The sequence below is a fragment of the Impatiens glandulifera genome, chromosome 5 (genome assembly GCF_907164915.1).
Source record: "Impatiens glandulifera chromosome 5, dImpGla2.1, whole genome shotgun sequence".
In the NCBI taxonomy this organism is placed as follows: Eukaryota; Viridiplantae; Streptophyta; class Magnoliopsida; order Ericales; family Balsaminaceae; genus Impatiens; species Impatiens glandulifera.
The window spans coordinates 45,781,271-45,808,445 of record NC_061866.1 but is presented as its reverse complement, the minus strand read 5'-3'; the positions used below and the strand labels follow the sequence as shown (position 1 = coordinate 45,808,445).

Below are 27,175 nucleotides of genomic sequence, written 5' to 3'. Positions count from 1 at the left end.
TGTAAAGGCCGAGGTCTCCGTCGCCTTTGCCCGGTCTGACGAACCGGTTGAGGATCACGGAGCAAAATCACGTCTGAGAGCTGAATATCAGATTTTCAATGATGTGATCGGTAAGAGCATCTTTGGAAGGGATGTCACAAATACCTACAGTGTCTCGAACTTCAACATGATGGCGGCTATAATCACCGGCACACCGGTAAACTGGTCCAGGGTGCTTTTTGACATCCTTATCTGGATGGTCGGCATCCGATCAGTCGATTTCATCCCCCAACTAAGCTGTCTCCTTGTGGAGCTTGGAGTCCCAACCTGTCCCGGAGAAGGTTTGAACCAAGCTCAGGTGCTGGCTAAAGAAGTAACCGACCCATTTTGTAGGCGGTTCGAGAGAGCTTGGAGGAGAAGAAACCGCCACAACGGTGACGTCAACTCCTATGCACCCTGAGACACTCCTTCCTGCACCCGGTCGTTTTGCTTCATGCATCGGGTGTATCTTTATCCAACTCATGTTTGATCGTTTTGGCTTCATTCGTGTCCCCTTCGGCTTCATCCGTGTTCCCTTCGGTTTCATTTATGTTTCTTCTGATTTCATGTTCCCCTCATTGTTATTCATGCCGTTTCGGCATTGTTCTATGTTATTTTCGGTCTCATCTAATTAATCTCGGTTATGGTTAAGTGCATTTACTGAAAAAGGAATCCCTAATTAATGAGATAACCCCCAACCACCTGAACATTTAATATCCAACTAACCTGGTTACTTCCCAACTAACACATACCTCGGGCTTCGCAATCTGCCGCTTCCCCATGCACCTTGGAAAGGTAAAGATTCTTTTCCTTAATAAAACAAAACTGACAATCAATGCTTAGATTTTCCCTCCAAAACCGATCCTATATAAGGAGCCATCCTCTAATCAACTTACCACATCCGAAAGCATTAAAACACTTCTGAAATCATTTGCATCCCATCTCTCTCAATACCGAAATCATGCCGAGCCGAACTTAGGGAAACTTCTTAAGCATTGACTTCAACTCTTGCACGGGAGAGAGGGACGGAAATCCTGAACAGGAGCTCATGTTTCACTCTCTTACTGAAACCGGTCTTCAACCTTTTCTTGAAGAGGCCGGTCCAATATTTCTAGAGGATGTCAAGGCCTCCTTTCGAAGCGCCTGCATCAGGAGAAAGTATATCGTCTCTACCGTCAGAGACCACACATTCTGGATCGATGAAGCTGAATTTGCTTCACTATTCGGTCTACCCACTGAAGGATTCTCTGACTTTCCGACTATACAGGATCTTGCGGGATTTGAACTCGCTCAATACCTATCGGCCACCCCTTCTCCGGTGGAACACTATGGGCCAAAAACCCAGCTTGCTAGTCACGGTCAACTACTTCTCGAAATCGTGACCCGTTCGATCCTGTGTCAATCGCCGAATCAACGGTATTCTAGAAATACCTACAACATCATGACCCACATCCTTTGCGAATCGGCCATCAACTGGTCAACGGTCATCTTCGAAAACCTCAAGAATATGGTGCTGACCAAGAGAGGTCTCGGGTATGCACCGCATATCAGCAAGCTGATTCTTGGGTACCGGCCAGAGTTTGGACCAGGGACACCGGCCTCCTCCTCGAACATCCTCGACAAGGATTCGACAATAGACCGAATTTCTAGAATGTCCTTTCCATAGGCTGTACTTTCCATTATTTATGTATGCCTATCTCAATACCGAATTTTCTGTCGGTTTTCCTTCTGCACTATTTCTTGAATTCAATATCATTTCAGTTTAAATGACCGTGTCTTCTTAATTCTTTGAACATTTATCTAAGTAACCGGTTAACATCTTCAAACTATAACCGCGTTCTTATCCGGTCACATAAAATTTGCTTAAAATAAATTGTAAACACTCTGATCACTCAAAATAACCGGTTAGACTTAGAAACCGCACCATTAATCGGTTTCAAAAAGAAGAGTGCGTCATCAATGACATAAGCAAAGGCTTTGGAGGGAAATTTCCCGCCCCCCCTTTTGGTTTGCCGCCCATGATTTGGCGCCCATTAACTCCCGCCCACGGTTTGCCGCTTCTTTCAATTTGGAGGGAAAATTCCCGCCCAATATTGATGGGACGGTTGGGCTTCCAAACCGCATCTATAAAAGGGACTTTCGGTCATTTTATTTCATTCTCACGCGAATCTGTTTTCTCTCTCTAAGCTATCTAACTCTCTAAAGCGGTTATCTCTCAAACTCTCTCAAATTCTAAGATGGGGCGTGATTCGGCTTTGTTTAGACACCTATCTCAGGTGGATTTCGAGGAAATCCGGCTGAAAGGTACGTCCGAGGCTAAGGAGGTTATTGACCGGGTAGTCAAAACCGGTCTGGAGTATTTCCTTGGCGGTCCTCATGTTATATACAAAGATGCGGTCGAAGAATTCTTCAAAACCGCAACCATCTCTAACGACAAAATCACAGCCACTATATGCGGTTTCGAAATAGAGCTCACCGAGGCATCGGTGGCAGAGAGCCTGCGCCTTCCGACAACCGGCTAGGATGCAACGGCAGACATAGAGCAGAAAACCTTTGAGGCGGCTTGCCAGATTCTATCGGCAACTAAGGAGCCGATCAAAGTTTCCGGCAACAAATCAATGTTGAAGCCGGAGTATATCCCCATCTGTGACATCTTCGCAAGGGCGATTCTGGCGAGGGGAGGAAACTACAGCAACCTAACAAAGGATAAAATCAGGATGTTGATCGGCCTGATGGAGGGAAGAAAAGTCAACTGGGCAAAAGCGGTGTTCAGCAACCTAATGGATATGGTGAAACCGGATTCAAACCGGTCGTGGGGATACGTCGTTCCTCTCGGTAAGATCTTCCTTCACTACAATCTCGACATCGGTCCCGGCGTCGTTGTGAGAGATGGATGCCTCATAAGATCGAAGCAATTCCTAGAAAGGAAGCAGCCGGCCCCCAGTTCCACAGGTGGCCGAAAGAAGAAAGCCGACAAGAAAGCGGCCCCAACCAAAACAAAAGCTGAGAGTAAAGGAAAGGAAAAAGTAACTTTCTCGGAACCGCCGCAGTAGACGGAGGATGAAGAGTCGGCTTCCCGCTCTGAAAGAACCGATACAGAGAAGGCCGAGGACGAAAGATCGGTCCATGAAGACGAGTATTCGGCCTAGAGCCCCAATGATGCCGGACCTAACACCAACCCTGAGACCACCGAGGGTGGTGAAGAGGGTGGTGAGGAAGGAGATGAAGAAGCCGGTGATGAGGACAACGACAAAAAGAAGGAGGATGCCGAAGAAGCAGAGGCCGATAGGATATCTCGGAAACTACTTCAGGGTGTCAAAAAGCGAGCCGAGTCAATTGAAGAATTATACCTGGAATGGCACGAGCACCGGTACGGCACACCGTATAGGGAAATCCTACCGGGCCACACAGACTTGGAGTGCATCCACAGATTGGAGGAAGTGGAGGACTTGATCATGGATCTTACAAACTCCAACACACTTCAAGAGGTACAACACCGAACCTGCCTCTTGAAACCAAAGATCCAACTTCGGAAACTAACAACACGTATTCGGAAAATTACGGAGGAGCTCAAAACGATGGGATCGGTAGACACCTTAGCACCGCGGGTGTTAGAAAGGCTTGAAAAAGCCAAAGGGGAACTCATTCAAGAAATCGAACGGCTAGAGGCCATATGCAGCCGAATGAAAATACCGGTCTATACTGCTCCCCAGTTCGAAACGACTCCGGATCACTGCCCAACACCTCCAAAGGAGAATTCGGCATCAAAGGAATCCAATGAAAGAGCCGATCCCAATCTCACCGGGCAATCCCCTCCTCCACAACCGGAAGTCTCCGCATCAGACTTCACAAAGGAATGGGTTGAGGGCCGTCTCCAACGGCTTGAAGACTCAACCACAGAACGGATTGATAACCGCATTCAAGAGTTTGAAGACTCCGCGGTTCAGCCATTCAAGGATAGAGTCCAAAGAATCACTGGCTCGGCACTCAAGTTCGCCGACACCACATGGTTTCTCTTGAATTCCAATCGGGACCGAATCTCAGAAGTCGACGAGGATCTACAGGAAGAGGTGGCTCTGCGAAATAAATATGTTAAGCGAACCACAATTCTGGAGGATTCGACCTCCGAGTTAAAGAAAGACTTCGAACGGCTTGAAAGAGAGACCGATCAACGGTTGACAACGATGAGTGATGATCTGGTCGGCACAACACTTGAACGGGTCTCCGAACTCGAGAAGAAAAATGAGGGTCTCGAGGCCGAACTCAAGGCAATCTCCGAACAAGTTGCCGAACTGTTGAGAGTTAAGGTGGACGCGGATGCCGCGGCTATAGCGGCCGATGCCCAAGCGGCTAAGAAGGTCCAGGATGCGCTGGACGCCGAAGTAGGTAAAGAGAAGGAGGCACCGCGATCATCTCAACTTACCGAAGAGGAAGAGGAAGCCGCACGGATTAAAAGGGCAGAGGCCATATTCCCAGGACTTACAAAGAAAGCAGCCGCTCAGGCTGCGGAGGATGCCGCGCGGTTGGAAAGGGAAACACGGAGGCTGGAGGGCTTCGCAGCCGAAAACAAGAAGAAAAAGGCGCCCGCCTCAGCTTCAGCGCCGAAAAAGCGAAAGAGGGATGCCCTTAATAAAGCTCAAATAGCCGACCTGCTCAATGAGGTCACTGACACGGTCGTCACGAGTACATCGCAGCAGGCCGACCAAGTCGAAGAGGAAGTCGAAGAACAACTACAGTCCCGGTCTACAAGACGACGACCTTCCGAACCGACCAGTCGACAGCAACCGAAAAAGAAGAGCATATATGACTTCTCGGACTCGGAATAGGGGCTCTCTTTCCTTTACTTAGTGTTTTTACATATTATGTTATTTTCGGTTATCTATACTATATATAAAGCTATTTTTGAAACCGGCCACCTCTTGCATCTCTACATGATTTTGATAATTTTAAATAAAATAATCAAAAAGGGAGAAATTGATAAGATAAAAGATAAAGACTTCCAAAATTTTTCTCAAAATTTTTCGAAAAATTCTCCTAAGTCAGTTTCAAAAATTCGGACAAACAAAACAACCGGCCTACGGTTGCAAACTTACATGATTTTGATAATTTTAAATAAAATAATCAAAAAGGGAGAAATTGTTAGATAAAATTAGACCGGTTCAGATAAACCTAACTTAAATAAACTTTCCACGCATGAATAAGGAACCGGACCGGATAAACAAAAGAACCGGCTAAAGAAAACTAGCCGGTCAAGCTACTAAACCAACCAAGAGTACTTGGAACGTGACCGCACAAAGAAAGGATCGACCAAAGCTCAAAACCGGAATCATCAAACAACCGATCAGCCACAAGGCAAAGGAATAATCGTCCATACCGGAAGCGATCAGGTTAAGTCAAGTGGTCGACCAGTACAAGAAGACAATTCGGGTATCTGCTGAGAATGATACCAAAGAAACAGACTGAACACTTCCACATCCATACAAGTCTGAGGAAAGACTGTAAGCTGTAGAAGACAGTCCTGCCGGATCTTTCCACTTCGGGATAAGTCAGAAATGAGATCTTCCAAGTACAGACAACTGTCCAACAGACAGTGCCTACATCAAGTAAAAGACAAACCCGGCAGGTTTGTCTTACACACCGAAAAACAGACTGCCAAGTCCTAGGTCGACCATCAGGTCTGAGGAAACGACCGTAGGTCTGAATCTCTGAAACACTGAATCACTGCACCTCTGCTTAGCCAATCAGATTCAAGGCAGTGAAATATGACCGTTGGCATATTTCACCTATAAAAGGGGCAGTTGAAGAAGAGTAAATGCGGGACATTAGTGCGACACAGTGGACAAGTGAGAAACTCTAAGAGCATTTATTCTACAAGTGATAAGACTGTGTTGTTCTAAGAAAGCCTAAGTGTTAGAATTAAAGTGTGTTTTACAATTTCGGTGTAAATTGTAAAAGTGTTATCGAGCAGCAAATAAGTCTCGATCGGATTGTACTTGTATTCCTTAGTGAATATCCTTCTCGCGGTTTCGAGAGGAAGTGGTGACGTAGGAGTTTTAGCTCCGAACATCCATAAAATCTGTCTTGTTATTTACTGTATGTCGGTTTCATTACTTAACCGATCCGTACCACTATAACCGACTTAACCATATCCAAGCCGAATTTCCAGACTACCGAAGCCGACCCATCAAATCTCAAAACTCCATTATACAATACCGATTCTGCCTATCATACAAGCGTGCCGCTTCAACCTGAAAGCAAACCTCTTCCGCGCTTGAACCTAGTTCAAGGGTTTGTGACAGGTTGTGTAGTATTGAAACCCCGGTGTTAATCTCTAACCGGATTAACCACCACCCTTCGAGTGAGAACCGCTAACCGGTCCAACCCCCGGTCCTCTAGCGGAGACCTAGATCCTAACAATAACATATACCCAAAGCTTTCTGGAATGATCATCAATAAACGTTACAAAATAAAGAGTACCACTAATAGTTCGTACTTTTAAAGGACCACAAACGTCTGAATGCACCAGCTCTAAGACTTTTGACTTTCTTGAAGGAAGTTTATGCTTGAATGATACTCTAATTTGTTTCCCAGCAACACAATGAGAACATTTCTCCAAATCGGTCTCACTCAAACCAGAAATAGCATTTTTCTTAACCAACAAATTTAACCCCTTTTCACTAATGTGACCAAGTTTTCAGTGCCATAATTTGGAAGCATCTTTACTCTGTACAACATTCACACTATCCTTGCATATCGAAGTTTGCATCAAATATAAATTAGAATATTTCTCTCCTCGAGCTATAATCAAATTACCTTTAGAAAGTTTCCATTTTCCAGAACCAAAACTACTCGTGAAACCATCATCATCAAGTTTTCCAGTTGATATCAAATTCAGCCTAATATCTGGAGCATGTCGAACATCCTTATGTAATAATTTCGACCAATTACCAGAATCCAAGCAAACGTCACCAATACTAATAACCTTACTTAAGCCGTCGTTACCCATCTTCAATACTCCAAAATCACCTGAAGTATAAGATGTAAAATAGTCTTTCCTTGGCGTAACATGCAAGGAAGCGCCGGTGTCAAACACCCAACTCGACTCATTACATACAAGGTTAATTGTATTCTCATCGTGGACAATTACGAGACCATTTGAAGTCGTTATTGACACACGATCTTCACCAACATCTTTATTTTGATTAGATCCACTCAGTTCGCGTTTCAACTTAAAACATTCTTTCTTAATGTGTCCCCTTTTACTGCAATAATAACATTCAACTGACTTGTACTTGGATTTAGACTTACTTCGACTCTTATGTCTCGCATTGTCTTTTCCACCCCTATTCATCTGTCTCCCCCTATTTTCAGTAACCAACACATTTGAATTTATCGAAGACCCTTAAGATTTTCTTCTTAATTCCTCATTCATGACGCCACCTTTGTCCATCTGTAGAGTTACTGCACCATTAGCAACATAATTACAAAGAGAAACCTTAAACGTTTCCCACGAATCGGGTAGAGTAGTCAATAACCAAAGTCCTTGAACATCATCTTCAAACTTAATTCTCATGCCTGACATCTGATCAAGAACACCCTGAAACTCATTTAAATGATCAGCCATAGAAGAACTATCATTATATCTCAAATGAATTAATTTCTAAAACAAGAATAATTTATTACTTCCAGTCTTTGAAGCATATAAATTTTCAAGTTTATTCCATAAAGTTTGTGCATTTGTCTCATGTTGGATGTGGTTGTAAACATTCTCTTCAACAAACTGACGAATAAAACCACATACCTGTTCATGCTCAAAATTTCATTCCTCATCAGATTTGGCTGCAGGTTTCTCACTACCAAAAACTGGTAAGTGTGAAGTTTTAACAAATAACAGATCCTTCATCTTTCCTTTCCAAATTTGATAATTTGAGTCATTCAGTAAAATCATCCTACTTGTGTTTATCTCCATAATTCAATCATGTCCTAAACAACTAACCAAACTCTGATACCACTTGTTGGGAAAAAACGTATATTCTATCCCTACTCGATTGAAAATTTTAGGAACAGATAAAGTACAAGTAAAATCGGAAATAAATAACACAATGCACACACGAAAATTTTACGTGGAAAACCTCCTCAAATCAAGGAGTAAAAACCACGGGACTTTACGCCCAGTTCAAGCTTCACTAAAATCAGAGTTGGGAATACAATCAATGTATAGCAACCTTTAATACCGCAGAAAGATAAAATGGCATACCCAAAAAGATACAACTTTTTGGTCCCAAATAAGTCAAATAAAAACTTAAATTAGAAAGAACCTTTAAGCCCTAGAAAAACTCCGTTTGAATCTCCGACGTGAGTTTGATGAACCTACGCGGTTGTAAGCAAAAATCTGATACAAGATTTTCTCTTTCTTCCTCTCTTTTAATTTTTGACTTCTGCTTCTTAATGACCGTTGCCGCTCTTTTTATATTAGAGCAATTAAGTTATAACATAACTCTTTAAATACTATAATATCCTTAATAAATTAAAAGTGAACTTGAATTTTATTGGGCCTTTTTCATAGTTGGGAGCTCAAACAAAACCCAACAAGTGTGACATAGTAATTTTAATGTTTAGTCTAAATTCTCTAAACAGATTATGTTAAGAATATTTAAAAAAATAAATTTGAAAACTTAAATACATTAAAAAAATATGAAATATTATTTGTCAATAACTAAAATAACATTTTTATATTATTGATATCATTTTTAAAAGTTCTCTCAGGACAACCACATTCTTTCATCTTTCATCACAATCACATAAGTTTGAGGGGGAATATTTTCAATATTGTTTCTCAGACTTAAAAACAATTGGCTTGTTGAAAAAGTATAGTGAGTCAGGTTTGATATGATTCTTTTGAGCATAGTATCATTTTTTTTATTTTGCTTTTAACATTTATATATTTCACATTTGTTTACATTAATATATTCTTACATAAAATTAATATGTAAATCATGTAATAATAGCTGGTCGGCAGTGGTGCCTCTCACATTTTTATTATAATAATCTCGCACTTCTTTTTATAAAATAATATTTGTTTTTTTATTTTATACAAACACTATTTTCTAATATATAAATATTTATAATAAACTAAAACTTTCTTTTATAAAAATTAATAAAAAAATCATATTTATAATATTCTAATTTCAAATATAATTTTATTAAAATAATAATTATTAATATTTTATACGAACAATATTTTTTTAAGATATAATATTTATAATAATACATAAATTTTAGTTAATATATAAATAAGATTTATTTATATAAATTAAAATATAAAGAATTATATATAAAATAATGAAAATCATATAATATTATTATTTATTTTAAAACTACATTTATATTATAATTATATATATATATATTTTTTTTATTAATTTCAATATAATTAATAATACAAATTACTCATAAAATAAAGATTAAAATAACAATTTATATAAATATAAGGGTAAAATATTATTTTATATTTTTTAATTTTAAATTAGTTTTAAACTATTTCAACAAATAAATGTATTTATTAAATTTTATTTAGGGGCTTAGGATTGTGACACATATTTATTTTTAGTTATTTATTTTATGTAGGATATAGAAAAATGGAGATGTTCTATAAACGAATTTGTACTTCTACATCACATGACCAACCTGAACTTTCTCAATCAATTAATGAGTCTACTAATTTAGTAAGTCTAATGTTACTGATCAAATATACATGATTAGAATATAGCATATCAAAAGATGCATCATTTTGTTTTTGGTGTTATCTTTTCAAGCCTTTAAATAAAGAAAACGTAGATGATACCTTTATAGGAGATGGGTATAAAAATTGGAAAAGGGCATTAGAAAGATTCAATCGTCATATGAGAACTTCAAATTATCATAATGAAGCTAGAATTCAATTTGAATCATTTCAAGATCAAAGACATAGCGTGAGAAACGTTTTACGTGACATGGTCGTGATATAGAAATAAATTATCGCACCCGTTTAACGACAATGTTTGATGTAACATGCTTTCTATTGAGGCAAGAATTACCTTTTCGAGGACATGATGAGTCAAGTAGTTCATCAAATAAAGGTAATTTTCTTGAATTGATTGATTGGTATAGTCAACGTAACGAAGATATTTTGTCTTCTTTTGTACCGACTCATGGACAAGATTAATTTAGTAATTGTGCTTGTTAGTATTTTGTAATTGTGCTTTTTAGTATTTTTATGAAATTATCGAGTAAAATTTTATATAAAAAATGCATTTATTTGATCGCCAAAAAATGCTACATTATTATGTATTTGGCTCCCTCGAGAAAATATTTGAGTCCGCCACTGCTGGTTGGAGTGTTAGTGGTGTTTGATAAATATTATATTAATTTATAGTAACAATTTCTTACATTATTCATAAAAAAAAAAGAGTGAGATCCACTTATTTGAAAAAAATAAATATAGAAAAAACTACTTAAGTGTATGATTATTATGACTTTATCCCTATATTAATATTCAATAATGGGTTGTATGACACATTATTAATACTACTACAAACTTGTATGACTTTATCCCTATATCTGTTAATTAACCTATTATTTAACTAACTAAGCTAGGTTACTCTAATAAAAATAGTATAAATTTAATATATTTATTCAATAATAAAACACAAAATATAACTATTAAACTAAAAAAAAATATAAAAATATTTTTTTTATTAGAGCACCCCAATCATTCGGGGTTGCTAGTGCGGGTGGGTTCATGCTATCATGGTCCTATTTTTATTTTAATTAAATTGGATGCGATTGAATTTTAATATATGTTGATTGAATCAGTTTGTGGGTTGGGTTAGTTGAAAATCCTATAAATAATTTAATTTTTTATATACATTTTTATCAATTAAAATATATTTTTTATTATATATTAATATAATATATTTTTTTGCTTAATAGCCCAATTTTAATTTTGAACAAATAACCCTCAAATAATGTAAATAGGTAGCAAACTTCTTCATCTTCACTCCATTCACATTAACAACAAAAAAAAAATAACACCTTAAATGTTAAAATATATTATATTATACTATTAGATTATAATATTTTGTAATATAATATTAATATATTGAATTAAAAACATATTTGATTTGATTCATTTTATAATTTATTATTTATACAAATATAGTAATAAATTATAAGATAAATTAAATATAATATTTTCTTAATTATAGATATTAATATTATATTATTTAATCTCTCATATTATATATAACATATTTTATCAAGAATAATTCAATTAGACATCCTTGAGTATCTCTTGATACGGTGAAGATGAAGAAATTCCATTATAATACAACATTAGAAGCTAGAGATACACAAATAAGTGAATATCTATCTCTTCTTTATAATCATTAAATATTCTCTTTAATTGTTTTTCTAAGATTCTTTGTTTTACAATCATCTATTGAGCATTCATCTTTATTTATGGATTTTGTTTTTTGATTTAGACACATTTTTTTAATTGTGCTATAAGTTATCTCTAAAACATTAAGTTATGTGCATATAAAAATCATTAGGAATACGGACGATTCAGGAGTAATCATTAGAAGTACTTTTGAAAATGTTGAATGTTAATGGTTATTTCACAACAGTGAGACACCAAGAGTCGTTCTCCTTTGATATAGAAAATTGTTAAGCATATTTGGATAATTAACATGTTCTCCATTTCAATTAGGTGAAGAACCAAAGATACTCACATCCAATGATTTACTTGCAATGACAAATAACTTCAGTAAGGAGAACTTAATTGGGAATTTTCAGTTTGGAAATCTTTATCGTGGCTTTCTTGAGAATCAACACTTCACAATAAAGATATGGGATCCACCAAATTTAATATTTGGTCATCTCCAATATCATGAATGCAGACTTATGGTAATGTTTTGTTCTAAATATTCCCTCTGATTTGTATGATATTTTTTTATTGTTTTAAGAAATTTTATTGTTTTTGCAGGATGAACTCATTATGCTTCGTCATCAGAGGATTGTGAATCGATGCATTGCCAGCTTGTACGGATATTGTTGTGACAAAGAACATATTGCTGTTGTTTATAACCTGAAGACCATGGATTCACTGCATAACCTTTTATTGAAAGGTTTACTTTCTACAACAATAACAATTATAGAATATTTGACACATCTTTTTAATGTTATTAGTATTTCGATATAAAACCAACTTGAAAAATATGGTTTAGAATGGAAGAATTGGCCTATATATGTCATATAGATGAGCTTGGACAATTATTTTACTTTAATCTTATCTATGATTTGAAACTATATCTAAATATATATCTTCTGCAATATTAGAGGATTTTTCATGGCTACAAAGGATTCAAGCTGCCTTTGCATTTGCCTGCCTCCTCAAGTTCTTCCAAGCTAGACGGGGAGATCTTGACCCATTTTTGATTTGCAATTTGTCTGCAGAACATGTGATGTTGGATGAGGTCAGTTTCCTGTATTATATTTCTATAGGTGTGATGTTTTATTTTCTTCTAAAATTTGTGTTGTCATCATAGTTAGTTTTTGTTCATTGTCACAGGAATACAACCCAACGTTGGTTGATTTCAGCATGATAACAGGTGGGATTTTTTCAAAAAAGTTAGTACATTATTCTCAACGATTTTCTCATGGATGCTTTGGTTACCGGGACACAGACTTATTACATTACTCGTCAAACCATTTAGGTATGACAATTTTGATTAAAATCACCAATCCTATTATTTATATATGTTGGTACAATTGTGGCTTAAAGATACTCTCATCAAGTACATATATGTTATTTAATTTTGTTTTTTTTACCTGAAGGTGTCGTATGTTTTTCAATTTATTTATACTTGGTTACTATTGTTCCCTCTATCCAATTTTTTCTCTAGGTGTTTGATGCCGGAAGATGGTGTATTTATTCCCTTAAATTGACATCATTGTCTTCTTATTAATATGTTTTTTTTCTTGCAGCAATGAGGACAAAAAAAAGTGATATCTTTGCATTTGGTGTTATGCTCCTAAGCCTCATAACGAAAAGATTGACCATAAGAAACGTGAATAGGGAGAATGGTACATGTTCGGATGATCCTTTTCTAGAAGATTGGGCATACGAAGAATATATGGGTGGAAAATCATTTGTCCACCCTAGTTTCCAGGAAAATCGAGGCTTCTATGTTGGAGACGGGTGCAAGCTATCAAAGTTGGCTTTGAGTTGTTCATCTCATTCTCGTGAAGATCGACCGACTATAAAGAAAGTTGTCAAGAGTTTTTTAGAACTGCAAGTTTTCAAGAAAAGTAGACAACTTGAAGATGAACCGGCTATGAATGAAGTTGTTAACAGTTTTTTCAAATTGCAAGTTTTCAAGAAAAGTAAACAACTCTTAAGTGTGGACCCTTCAGTTTCTCTTGATACGAGGGAAAGGAAGAAAGCCTTGCATGACACCGAATCAGGTAGACATCAATTATTAATTGCATAACCACTCGATTTGATTTTATATCTAAGAATTATTGATCATTGCTGGCTTAGTGCCTTGTACACTGTTCTTTATTGAGCTATATGGGCTCTCTCAAATCGCAATCTATGTGTGAATTAAATGCTTGTAAAAAGGTATAGGAAATTGATGAACAAGTTTTAATCCTCAAGACCAATGTTGTTTTTGCCCAGATTCTTTCAGTTGGAAGGTGTTCAAGGATAACCATAAATGTACTATCGAAGACTTGAAGGATTACACTAACAATTTCAGTCAAGACAACTACATTGGAAGGTTTCAGTTCGGAAAACTTTTTCGTGGAGTTAAGAGATATAGTATAAGGGATACAAGGGATACTGTATACATGATTGTGAAGATATGGGACGTTGATCAAGATAATTTACTGAGACTTGGGGTATGCTTTTATATAAAAATTTCACTCGCTAACTTGTGTTTAAAACATATTAATTTCTTAAATTTAACTGGATCAACACCAATCTTTTAGGATGAAATGTTACTTCTTAATCATGAAAAGTATGTTTGTCATCCTGCAATGCTTAGGATGTTTGGTTATTGTATTGAAGATGAACATGTTGCTATTGTATTACAATGTAAGTCTTTGTCCATGGATTCCATTAGTAATCTCCTGCCTAGAGGTATACTTCTTTTCTTGCTTATTATTTTCATTGTTTTATTTTTGAGTAAAGTAAAATGAGACATTTTGTCCATCATCAAGAACATATAAAGTATATTAACTTAATAAATTTTTTTCATTGCTAGATGATTTTACATGGCTAGATAGGATTAAAGCTGCACGTGGAGTGGCTTCCCTCCTCAACTTTCTACATGATGCATCGTATCACATGGATCCTTTCATTATACGTAATCTGAATACAGCTCATATAATGTTAGACAAGGTTAGTTTTGATCATTTAATTATATGTATATTTTAAATTGTCTTTCACATCTCTGAAAAAACACTCTCAAGTAGTATATGACAATTATTTTGATAATTTAAATATAGAAATACAATCCAATGTTGGTTGATTTTGGCTTAATAACGGGTGGGATTTTTCCAAATCGGCAAATAGATATGGTTAGAGCATGTTTGGGATGTCAAGATGAAGTGAAATTAGCCATTGACAAAAGTGGTAAGCTATTTTGTTTTTGTAAAGGTTTTTCCGAAATGATTTTCTCTCATAATTATGATGACATTATATGATGTGTTGTTTTTTTTTCTTTTAGGGAAATATTAAATTTATTAATTAACTAAGATATTGACTAATTGACTATAGGTAGTTGGACTACAAAGAGCGACGTGTATTCTTTTGGAGTATTTCTTTTACGTTTGATATCTGAATGTAATATAAAGGATCCAAATAGGCTGTCATTGGTTTTCAATGATAGATGGTGGTGTATTTGGAAAGGCACGGAGAATGTACTCATTCACGAGAGTTTGCAAAAAGATCCAACCTATGACGATAATGATGGGCAAGAAATTAAGAGGCTCGTTATATGGTGTGTGCAAACTAATCCAACTTATAGGCCTTCCATGCCTGAAGTATTAGACGTATTTCAGAAACTTAAAGTTGAACAGTCACTCAGACTTTATAAAGGTAGAAAAGATGTTTTAGGATAAATTTACTCGAGATTTCAAACTTTCCAAAATATGCAGGTAAATTTTTTCCATTCTATTTATCCTATTTAAACATTAGTTAGTGAAAGATAAAAGGTAAAAGTTTTAAGAATTATTTTATTTTTTTGTTTTGACTTCACTATAATTTAAGTCAATAATTCTTTTTAAGTTATATAATCTTACAAACAATTAATTATATTAAGAAAAGACAATTTAGATCTTTTTTGATTTGTGTAAGGTAAATAGAAAAAAAAATTGAAAACAAGTTTACACTTTTTTAATTGGCTGGATTTTTTTATAGAAAGGTCTAAAAAAATTAAGTAATATTTTCACGGCTACTATAAATCAGAGTGAATAATAGTATATTTTTATACAAACTTTGGATAGAGATCTCAAATATACACATGTATCGGAAATATTTTATTTATGTATAAAACTTTATAAAATATATCAAATTTATTTAAATTAACATAAATATTAATAACCTTACAAACTAAGTCTGTTGGCAAGTTATGAATATCCTCGGTCCTGGATTGTCGTCAGGTGAAAAGTAAGTTTTAATTCGCGGCGATTAATCACTCCCTCGTTCTTATTCAATTTCTTCTCCTTTCCATCTCAAACCCTTCATCTTACCCACCTATTCCTTATTGAATAATGTGAAAAGTTTTAATTGGCGGAATTAATGTGAAGATGAATAATAATGAGACTTTAAATATTTGGGTAAGTATATTAAATTATATATTTATTATAATGATTAAGATTTTTGAAAAATCATCTCATTAAAATATATATATATATATATATATTAATAAAACTAGCATTTAGCCCGTGCATTTGCACGAGTAATAATATAAAAAATCGTGAAAAAAATTACGGATAACATTTTTAATTTTATTTTTAACCGTTTTAAGTTTTTATGGGGGTCAACCCACAATCCGACCCAAATATCCATTTACTCAACATCATTATATATAGATTAGTTAGTTAAAAAGTTGAACTTATATTAATATTAAAAAGTCTCGCGTTTATCAAATTTAGTGTTGAATTTAAAATATAAAGTCTTTGTAGCCTAATTGGTTAAAGAGTTGTACTTGTTTTTGTTAGATTACAAGTTTGAAACATACCTCCAGCATTTTTAATTTTATTTTTAACCGTTTTAAATTTAAAAACGGGTCAACCCACAATCCGACCCAAGTATCCAAATTAACCACAGCTCTCGACCCGGCAATCTGGACACTTTAAAAATTAAGCATCATTATATATATATAGATTGGGTATTGGATTTGGTTTTGATACACTCTATATCCTCGATTCTGAATCCGGTCGGGTAACATTTTACTACTCATTCCCGACCCCGACCCGAATTTAAAATATTTGACCACGAACTCGATTGGTAACCTTTTACTATTCTCATTCTTGTCTCCAAATCCGACCCCAATTTAAAATATATGACCTCGACTATCGTGTACCCACGAATATTGGGTATACGGGTAACGATGTCAGGGTTAAACTCAGCTTAGCTTTATATGAATTTGGATTTGAAATTTGTTTTTTATATTATATATAAATTATTATCGTTTATAAATATAATGTGGATTGGTTAAAACAGTTTAGGCCTTTCAGAATATGTCCAAATCGTGTGGCCCATGATTTTTTTTTTTGTTGTGTTTCCGAATTCTTCAATTCTTTGTTCGGGCTATCCATAAGTAATTTCTACTTTACTTTTGAGGCCGCAAAATAATTGGGTCTAGGTTTAAATATGGTATAGGCTTCCTATAAGAATAAATTAAAATAGATTTGGCCTAAGGGTATTCTTGATATTTCATTTTTATTTTTGATTGATATATTTTAATATAGAACTAATTATTACATATTAATTTTCTATAAAAAAAAAACTTTTAAGAATAATTTTATTTGTTTCAAATTTTAAAAGTCATTTTATCAAGTATACATTAAAAGCGTACATTGCATTAATATTATAAGACCATGAAAGGATCTAGAATAGAATTAAAGTTAAATTTAAAAAAAGATAAAAATTTTGGAATAAATTTTTTTAAAAAAAAAATAAAGGAAAAAATTAATATATAATTTGAGAGAATCAAACTGAAAGTGTCATTTAATTTATTTATTTTTGTTACATTAACACTAGACAATCAATATAATTATTCGCGACATAGCAAGTAATAATTTTTTTTTTAGTTTTAGGCTAGTATTCCAATATGTAGATCAGTCTCTAATTATAAACCAATGATACCATGTTAACATTTTAAAATACATTAAATATGTAAATGGTTTCAACCAGAACACATAGGGTCAAAGTTCACTTGTCACTAATTTACATTATAATTCATACTATTTTGATAAGTCTTATAAAAAAATTGATACTCTCATCACTATTTTGACACATCTATTTTTTTAAATCATAGAATAATAATAATAATATTTCAAAATGAAACTATATGATTTTGCTACTTTTTTATCATGATTTGACTCACAAGTACATGTGTTGTCGGTGCTGGTGATATTGGGGATTAATTAATAAAAAAAATGTTTTAACTTTGTTTAAAAGATAAAAAATTCTTATAAGATTTTTGTGTTAAATGAAAAGAAAAATACATTAGTCTTATATAATTATGCATGTGGTTATAATTATTTTTTAAACCAAACAAACTTATATAAACTTGTGGATTCACACAATCCTTATATGAACAAAAGTCTTATTACATATTCACAATCTTATCCATATGTACGCCTCTACTTATTTTTAATAACAAACACTATTAATAACTACTTATTTTTAATAACAAGCACTATTAATAATAAATAATACTATTAGCTGGTTTCTACTATTTTTTTCACTATAAATAGCTTTAACTTCATCCTAAATTTCTTATTAAAATCTTTTCCCTTTTTATATCTATACAAATGCTATGAAAAATATTAGGTTATCAAGAGCTCTCATCTTGATATAAGTTTGATACTCACAATAGATTTCAGTTAAGCTATGACTATAACACCAAAGAGTCACATCCTTTCACAAAAATATGAGTTTCAACTATCTGAATGGGGGAGAATCACAAAGATAAGACCAATTTTCAATCTTTGGACAAAGATATTGAAAAGGTGGCACCATTAGTCCAGATCCTAAACACCGCGACAATCAATCACTTTACAGAGACTTAGCCGCTTTATCAAGGAAGTATGGACAAAATTAATGAAATTATATATAGTTAAATAAGCTCAAAAAGTTGTATAATGTATTTATTATCTATCCTATATATAATAAAATCAAGTTTCATGGGATTTTATTTACATGCATTTATGGCTTTTATTGATAATTATACTAAATCATAAATTTATGGTGCATGCATCTACTCGGTAAGACATGACATATGAACTTTTAAATTGGAGAGATGAAAATAAATAAATAAATAATTAATTGCTGAATCTCAATTTGAAAATAGAGATTATAAACTTGTAATATCTTATAATTAGCATGACAATTTCAGAGGAAAATAATTAGTGATACAATTTAATTTATAGATGTTGCTCTTTAGAATTTTTATTTATTTTTCAACTAAACTTTATATTTGAGACAAAGAGATAGATAAGAAATAGTAAAGAATATTAGATTAATATTTATTGAAAATATATTTTCTACATATTAATTATATGAGTTGAATAAAATATATTTTCTATATATATTATTTGAATTTATACAAAATAAAGGTAACTAAGAAAAAGGAATTAAAAGATGTTCAGATTTCTAATAAAATTAAAAGTTAAAAAATTGGTTGGATTTCTGAGATACCGTCACTAATGCTACTGAACTACTGTTGCTAATGGATGCGATTTTGTTGGCCCCAAGTTTGGGATGATTAGGTGAAAAATAACATTTAAATTTTGTTTTATATGGTTCAAACACTTTAAAGAAACACAGTTATATATGTTTAGAGATCATTAGTTCTCTCTGGTTTCATTTATTGAGTTTTGAAACCAGAGATCTTAAGTGTTTGATTTTTTATTTTTAAATTTATGAAAGAAATTTGTAGAGTTATGTCACATTTATACATTATTTTTTTCGGTGGGCTTAAGCCTTAACATAGATCCACCCTCAACTAAAGAACAACTATAAATTAGAGTTAAGGTTTAAAAAAATAAAGAAAAAAATATGTAATGAATTTTAAAAAATGCAACAAAGATAACAATTCATAGTTGGCAGTTGGGATATATATAGACTTTGATAAGTAATAAATTAATTTTTTTTTCAGGTTTAACTCAAAACTCTATTTTTAGATTCATCTCTAATTATAAACCAATATACAATATGTAGACACTTTGCGATTCCAACTAGAACCCACACAATCAAATTAGGCATGCATTGGTTCAGTTGTCATAAATTTTACATGGTTCTTCATACTATTTTGACACATTATTAAAAAAAATACTATTTTCACTATTTTGACACATCTGTGAAAGAAAAATAAGAAGATTTATATGAAAAAGTATTAAAGGTAAACTAATGATAAAAAAAAATAGAAATTAAGGAAAATGAAACTAGATAATTTTTTAATTTTTATCATGATTTGATTGAAGTATATAAGTAATATTCGAGATATCAAGATTAATAAAAAAAACTATTCACTTTAAAAAAAATCTTAATTGGATTTGTGTTGATGAAAAGAAAAATAGCTCAGATTTTATATAATTTTTCATGTTGTTAAACAATACTATAACATGTGGATTCACATAATCTTTATCCATCCATGTGTAGATCATATCTACTTTTTTTTTCCATTATTTTATATTTTTTAATAACAAAATTAATTAATATTATCAGGTGGCTCTTACTTATTCTTTTCAATATAAATAGTTTAAAATTGATCTTTAAAATATCACCAAACACTCCTCTCATTTTATATCTATAGAAACAAACGCTATGACAAATATCATATTGTCAAAAATTCTTCTTCTCATAGTGGTGGTTATAAGTTTGATATTCATAGTTGATTTTGGTCATGCTAGGATACTAAAGAGCCACATTCTTTCACAAAATATCAGTTCCAACTAATTGAATGAGAGAACAATCATCAAAATAATGCCTATTTTCAGTCCTTAGACATACATACATACTCAAACTACATACATACTCAAACGTTGGCACCGACTCATTCTTCAACAGATCATTCTTCAACAGTCACGCGGTGAGAGCCTCATATCCTAAGAATCACGGTATATCACCAAACAAGACTTAGCCGCCCAATCAAGCAAATTATGCATAGTTAAATAAGTTCACAAAATTGTATGATGGGGTTTAATTATCTATGTTATACATTATCAAATCAAGTTTCATGGAATTTTATTTACATGCATAGCTTTAATGGGTAATACTAACTAATAATTTTATGGTGATTGCGTACACTCTCTAAGACATGCTAACTTAAATCAGAGATTGCTTTTTTATTTTATTTTTCATTTCCAGAATGAAAATAATTGGTTATAGCCTTCTATTTTTTATCCGGCGGTGTCGAATGACTCGTCTATTTCCCTAAAGCAAGATTCATCGGCTTCGATTGATCTCCACTAAAAGTGTCCCTTCCAGCTAGGGAGGAGCGATAGCTCTTCTCTCTCTATATTCTTGCGATAACGAAGGTGTGGTTCATACTCTAAGAGGAGAATAGATGTCCAGGTTCGGATCGAAGATCTTCGTGAGACGGCACAAACGCTTTTTGATATGATAGAGCGGTACACTTCTTAACAACCAAATCTCGACTCTGAATAATCTTTCGTAAAGCCCTTCGGACCCTTACGATCCTACTCAATTGGGTCGTTTATACAATTAAATTTATAGAAGTTGCTCATAACTAAATTTTATAATATTTGACATATAGAAGAGATAATATTATAGTAGATAAATAATAGATAAGATTGAGAAAATATTAGAGTAGATAAGTAATATATTATATTATTATTTATTAAGAATATATTTTCCATATATTGTTTCAATTAGAAGAATATATGTTGGGTGTGAATGCGATTGGAGTTTGGCTTAGTTCTCTTGTTTATCGATTCTGTTGCACCACTATCTCACACAAAGGAGGCAACCCTCTCACTAGCATCCAAACACCATAAAGTAATTTGACCTCTACCTCCCACCAAGAGAGTAATATCTATTTATATTATTAGGTCAAGTCCAATAAGCGAGTTACTAAAGATTGAACCACAATGTTGGGCCAACCAATACCCAACAATCTCCACCTTTGGCTCAAAACAGTGCAAAACACAATCACGGAATCACAAGACACATCATCGCCAATTTATTACCACCGAGGCAACAAAGAGAATACCCAAGGTAAACTCATGTCACAAAGACCAGGGGCAAAAGCACAAAGCATGCAAAATTCACAAAGATCAAACTCAAGAGCACAAAGAATTAGAAAATCACAAAGATCAAACGCAAGAGCACAAGCATACGAAAATCACAAAGATCAAATGCAAGAGCACAAAAAATATAGGAAAATCACAAAGATCTAACATAAGAGCACAAAGCATGCGAAAATCACAAAGATCAAATGCAAGAGCACAAAGCATGCGAAAATCACAAAGATCAAACGCAAGAGCACAAAGCATGTGAAAATCACAAAGAATGCCATGTCCACAAAGGACGAACCTCAAAGAGTTTTCCCTAAGTCAAAGTTTAAAATCCGTTGACATGAAATAATTTTTTCAGCATGTAAACACTTAGTACCCATATCAGCAGGATTAAATTCTAAAGGAATTTTCTCTAACTTAACAATGCTCTTTTCAATAATATCCTGAATGTAATGAAACCTAACATCAATGTGTTTAGTTCTATCATGAAAAACATGATTTTTAAACAGTTGAATAGCAGATTGACTATCAGAAAACACAATCACATTTTTGTCAAAAAAACCAATTTCAGACAAAACAGCCCTAAGTCAAATTGCTTCCTTAAAAGCTTTAGTGACAACTACATACTCAGATTTTGTAGTAGATAAAGCAACAATGGGTTGAAGTTGAGACTTCCAACTTATGCAAGAGCCACACAAAGTAAACACATAGGAAGTAGTAAACTTTCTATTATCCATATCATTATCATAATTGGAATCCACATAACCAACCAACTTAGTACCTACAAAACACTTAGAGAAAGTCAAGCCAACATCAACAATGATTTTTAGATATCTCAAAAGCCATTTCAAACCATTCCAATGAGTCATATTAGGGTTAGACATAAATCTACTCAAGCAACTAACTGTATATGCAATATCAGGCCTAGTGCTAATCATGAGATACATAACAAACCATATAGCCTAGGAATAAAACACATTCTTCATTTCAGTTATTTCAGTTTCAGTCTTAGGAGAATGATCCTTACTTAACACAAAGTGGGAAGCAAGAGGCACATTCACATATTTAGCATCAGAAATAGAAAATTTACTTAAAATTTTATCAACATATGCACTTTGATTCAACATAAGAGAAAATTTTGTTCTATCTCTAATGATATTCATGCCCAAAATCTTCTTAGCATCACCTAAGTCTTTCATGTCAAAATTTTCACAAAGAGATTTTTGTACATGCATAACAGACTTCAAACATGGACTAACAATCAACATGTCATCCACATACAATAAAAGAAATACAGGCACAAAGTCTATATTCTTGAAGTAAAGGCAATGATCAGAAGAACTTCTTTTAAACATCAAAGATTGCATGCACTTATCAAATTTAATATTCCATTGCCTAGGAGATTGTTTTAAATCATACAAGGTTTTTTTTAACAAACAAACATGATCAGACAACTGGTGGTCAACAAACCCTCAGGTTGATGCATATAAATATTCTTATCAAGTTTACCATGTAAGAAAGCAGTATTAACATCAATTTTCTTCAATTCCCAATCAAAGTGAGCAACTAAAGCAAGCATAATTCTAACAGTAGTGAATTTGACAACATGAGCAAAAATTTCAGCATAATCTATTCCCTCATTTTGAGTAAATCCCTTGGCTACTAACCTAGCCTTGAATCTAACTTTTTTAGACTCTTGTTTTACCTTATACAACCACTTGAAATCCATTAAGGAGAAATTATGAGGTTTAGGAACAAGTTTCCAAGTATCATTGATTCTTAGGGAATTCATCTCATTATTCATAGCAATAATCCATTTAGTAGAAAACTTAGATATCAAAACTTCTTTGTAAGAGCTAGGCTCATTATAGTCTAGGGATTCAAACATGTTAAAAGCAAATTCAGACATATTGCAATCATTCAAATTATCATCCCTAAATCTAGCAGGAATTCTAACAGTTCTTCTACTTTTATCCCTAGCAAGTTGATAGTCATGCAAATCATCAGACAAATCATTTGAATTAGACAAAACATTTGAATCATGCAAATCATCAATATTATGCACATTATCATGCTCCACCTCATTAGGGAACATTCACATCATGTTCAACAGGTTGATCAACAACTATAGGCACATACTCCACCTTATTAAGAACATCATAACAGGAGTGGGGGACATAGACAAACAAGGAAAATCATTCTCATTAAAGACAACATCTCTACTTATCACAATTCTAAGACTAGGTTCACTCATATCCCAAAACCTATAACCTTTTACCCCTTCAGGGTAGCCTAAGAACACACATGTCTTGGACCTAGGCTCCAACTTGTCAACCTTCTGATGCACATAACCAACACAACCAAAAACTTTCAAGTTGCTCAAATCCAGAGGTTTACCTGAAAATACAGATTCATGACATTTCCCTCCTAAGGGAACACTAGAGGACCTATTTATTAAATAAGCAGTAGTATGCAAAGCATCCCTCCAAATCTTCTTAGACAACCCAGATGACACTAACATATCTCTCACCCTCTCTAGAACTGTCATATTCATCCTCTCAACAACACCATTCTGTTGTGGTGTGTACGACACATACCTATGCATTTTAATACCCCAAGTAGCACATAAATCATTCATCTATTTATTACCGAACTCAAGATCATTATCTGTTCTAAGATTTTTGATTCTCTTACCTGATTGATTCTCAATCAAAATCTTTCACTTCTTAAATTTTTCAAAAACATCAGACTTATGTTTCAATTGTAACACCCAAACTTTCCTAGAATAATCATCAATGATGGACATAAAATATTGATTCCCTCCATGTGTAGCAACACTAGAGGGACCCCATACATCAGCATGTAAATCTTCAAGGATATCAGTACACTTAGACACATTTTGGTAGGAGGAGATGAGAAAACTCACCTTATGCTGTTATCCTAGCACACATGATTTACAGAAGGGGATGGGAGACAATTTAACACTACCAAAGTGACCACCTTTATGCAAAATTTTTAGACCTTTATTACTCATGTGACCTAATCTATTATGTCAAAGAAAAAATTTATCACCAATCACAGAGTTCACAGAGTCACAAGTAGTCTCAGCATGACACACATACAAATTGTTCATCTTTTTAAAAGTAAAGATAACAAAAGACCCACGCAAAATTTTCATAACACCTTTCCCCCACTTTCCCTCCAAACCATCATTCTCAAGAGATGCAAAAGACATCAAATTATAACACAAATCAGAAACATGCCTCACATTCTTCAAAGTAAACACAGAACCACAAGAGAACCTTAGACATACATCACCTATTCCTAACACCTTGCAATTTTTCGAATTTGCCATAGACAAAAAAACATGTTCAATCTCTTTATAGTTAGAAAACAAATATCTAAATGGAGTCACATGAAAAGTACAACCAGAGTCAACTAGCCAATCAAATTTGCACAAAGAATCAGATAACACAGAGTTCAAGCTAGCATAATCACATATATTATTAATCATAAAAATATCACCCATATTTCCCTCACAAACAACCACATTAGCATTTTCAACATGTTGATTTCTCTTAGGCTTAGGACAGTCTTTGATAAAATGACCAGACTATGACAATTATAACACTTTCTAGCACTAGACCTAAACTTAGATCTTCTTTTACTAGCAGAATGAGATTTCTTACCGGAACTCTCATTACTGACATTCTTTTGGGCACTTGACCTACCCTGAGATCTACCCCTCACATGCATGACTTCCTCACCAGACTGTTTACCACTCTCAGAGTTTCTCAAATCTAACTCCTTACTCTTAAGACCATTGACAACAATATCAAGAGTGACACTGTCTCTACCATACTTAATGGCATACTTTACATCATTAAAAGAATCAGGAATATCATTCAACAAGACAATGGGGGCATACTCATTAATGTTCTTATCACCACACAACTTAATATCATAAATGAGTTTAGTGAAAATATCTAGATTATCTTCAATGTCCTTGGGCATATCCAATCTAAATTTAAAAAACTTTTCAAGTAAAAACATTTTATTATGCAGAGAAATTTTAGTATAAACTTTAGACAATTTATCCCACAAGGTTTTTGCACACTCTAAATTACCAATTTTTCTCATCACATAATCAGATAAGTTAAAGTATATAGAGGCACATGTATTTTCATTCATTTCACTATTTTTCTTAACGGTATCAGTAACAACATAAACTTGACTAACAACTTTAAAATATTTTTTCTGAATCAAAACACATTTAATTTTTGTTTCCAAATGCTAAAATCAATTTTTTCGTCAAACGGAACCATACCATATTGATTAACACCAGACATGTTGTCAAACAAATTAAAAGAAATCAATAATCAATTGGCAGAAATTAATAGGAGGGTTCAAGCTATGATACCTTGCGAAACTCAAAGAAAGTTTCGACTTACCCACCCCGCTCGGGGATTTGCTGCTTCGTCTTTTCAGCAGCGGCACGGTGGCGACTTTGATTCTCAACGGTCGCGACAAACGCGACACCGACAACGGTTGAACAGGACAATAGTGACTTCTTCTCCAGAGGCGGCAACGACTTTCTTCTTCCTCCAGTAGCAGCAGATGCAGAGAATAAAAGCAAGAGGATTAAAGAAGAAACAGAAGACAGATCTACGCTTATTGGTGAAGATAACTTATATCCTCCAACCCAATATCAAACTCCAATTACAAACCCTAAACCCTAGCTCTGATACCACTGTTGGGTGTGAATGCGATTGGAGTTTGACTCAGTCCTCATGTTTATCGATTTTATTGCACCACTATCTCACACAAATGAGGCAACCCTCTCACTAGCATCCAAACACCACAAAGGAATTTGACTTCTAACTCCCACCAAGAGAGTAGTATATATTTATATTATTAGGTCAAGTCCAATAAGTGAGTTACTAGAGATTGGGCCACAATATTAGACCAACCAATACCAACAATATAAATTTATACTAGTTAAGGTAATTAAATATTCAGAAAATTTATATAATTCTAATAAAATTAAAAGTTACAAAATTTGCTCTTAATGGTAGAGTTTTGATACACTTTTCCTAAAATGAAAGGGGATGGACAATCTAATGAAGTAAGTTTAATATATCGGCTAAATATGCTAATTTTTACTTAAATATTTTTAGCCTAATATTTTGAGAATCTTACGTACAAGTGGGAAAAACTGTTGCTAATTACATTTCGCCATTGTTACTATCTTTTGACAGGATTATATATCACTGACACTAATACTAATGAATTATATTTATATATAATTTTCTAATAGCTAGTATTTTAATTTTTATATACGAAATACGGGTATGTTTAGGATAGGGATGCAAATGAGCCGAGCCCAAGCTTATTGGAGCTTGAGCTCGACTCGATTAAGTATTTATTAGCTCGATTCGAACTCGAGCTCGAACGAGCTTATAAATTTGAACCCGAGTTCAACTCGACTATATTACATACAAGCTCGACTCGAAAACTTGAACAGAAATTGAATTATTTATAATAAATTATTATTTTTAATATTTTTCAATATTATATATATTATATACTTTTATTATATGTAATATATTAACGTTTTTTATCT

General features: G+C 33.7%; 1 protein-coding gene across 1 annotated transcript; it reads left to right on the top strand.

The window, feature by feature from the left end:
• The first annotated feature begins 11,808 nt into the window (after positions 1-11,808).
• LOC124939491 (serine/threonine-protein kinase BIK1-like) lies at positions 11,809-15,183 on the top strand. The gene is made up of 10 exons (XM_047479964.1): positions 11,809-11,964; positions 12,044-12,185; positions 12,397-12,533; positions 12,629-12,668; positions 13,045-13,524; positions 13,739-13,959; positions 14,050-14,200; positions 14,325-14,461; positions 14,569-14,695; positions 14,840-15,183. Exons 1-10 carry the CDS (start codon positions 11,809-11,811, stop codon positions 15,181-15,183), a joined length of 1,935 nt encoding a protein of 644 aa, XP_047335920.1.
• The last annotated feature ends 11,992 nt before the right edge of the window (positions 15,184-27,175 follow it).

Bases quoted from the DNA above. Each gene is read 5' to 3' on its own strand.
- LOC124939491 (XM_047479964.1), top strand. From the start codon at position 11,809: ATGACAAATAACTTCAGTAAGGAGAACTTAATTGGGAATTTTCAGTTT. The intron at 12,186-12,396 runs GTTTACTTTCTA...CTGCAATATTAG, and splicing joins GCATAACCTTTTATTGAAAG to AGGATTTTTCATGGCTACAA. The intron at 13,525-13,738 runs GTAGACATCAAT...GTTTTTGCCCAG, and splicing joins CTTGCATGACACCGAATCAG to ATTCTTTCAGTTGGAAGGTG.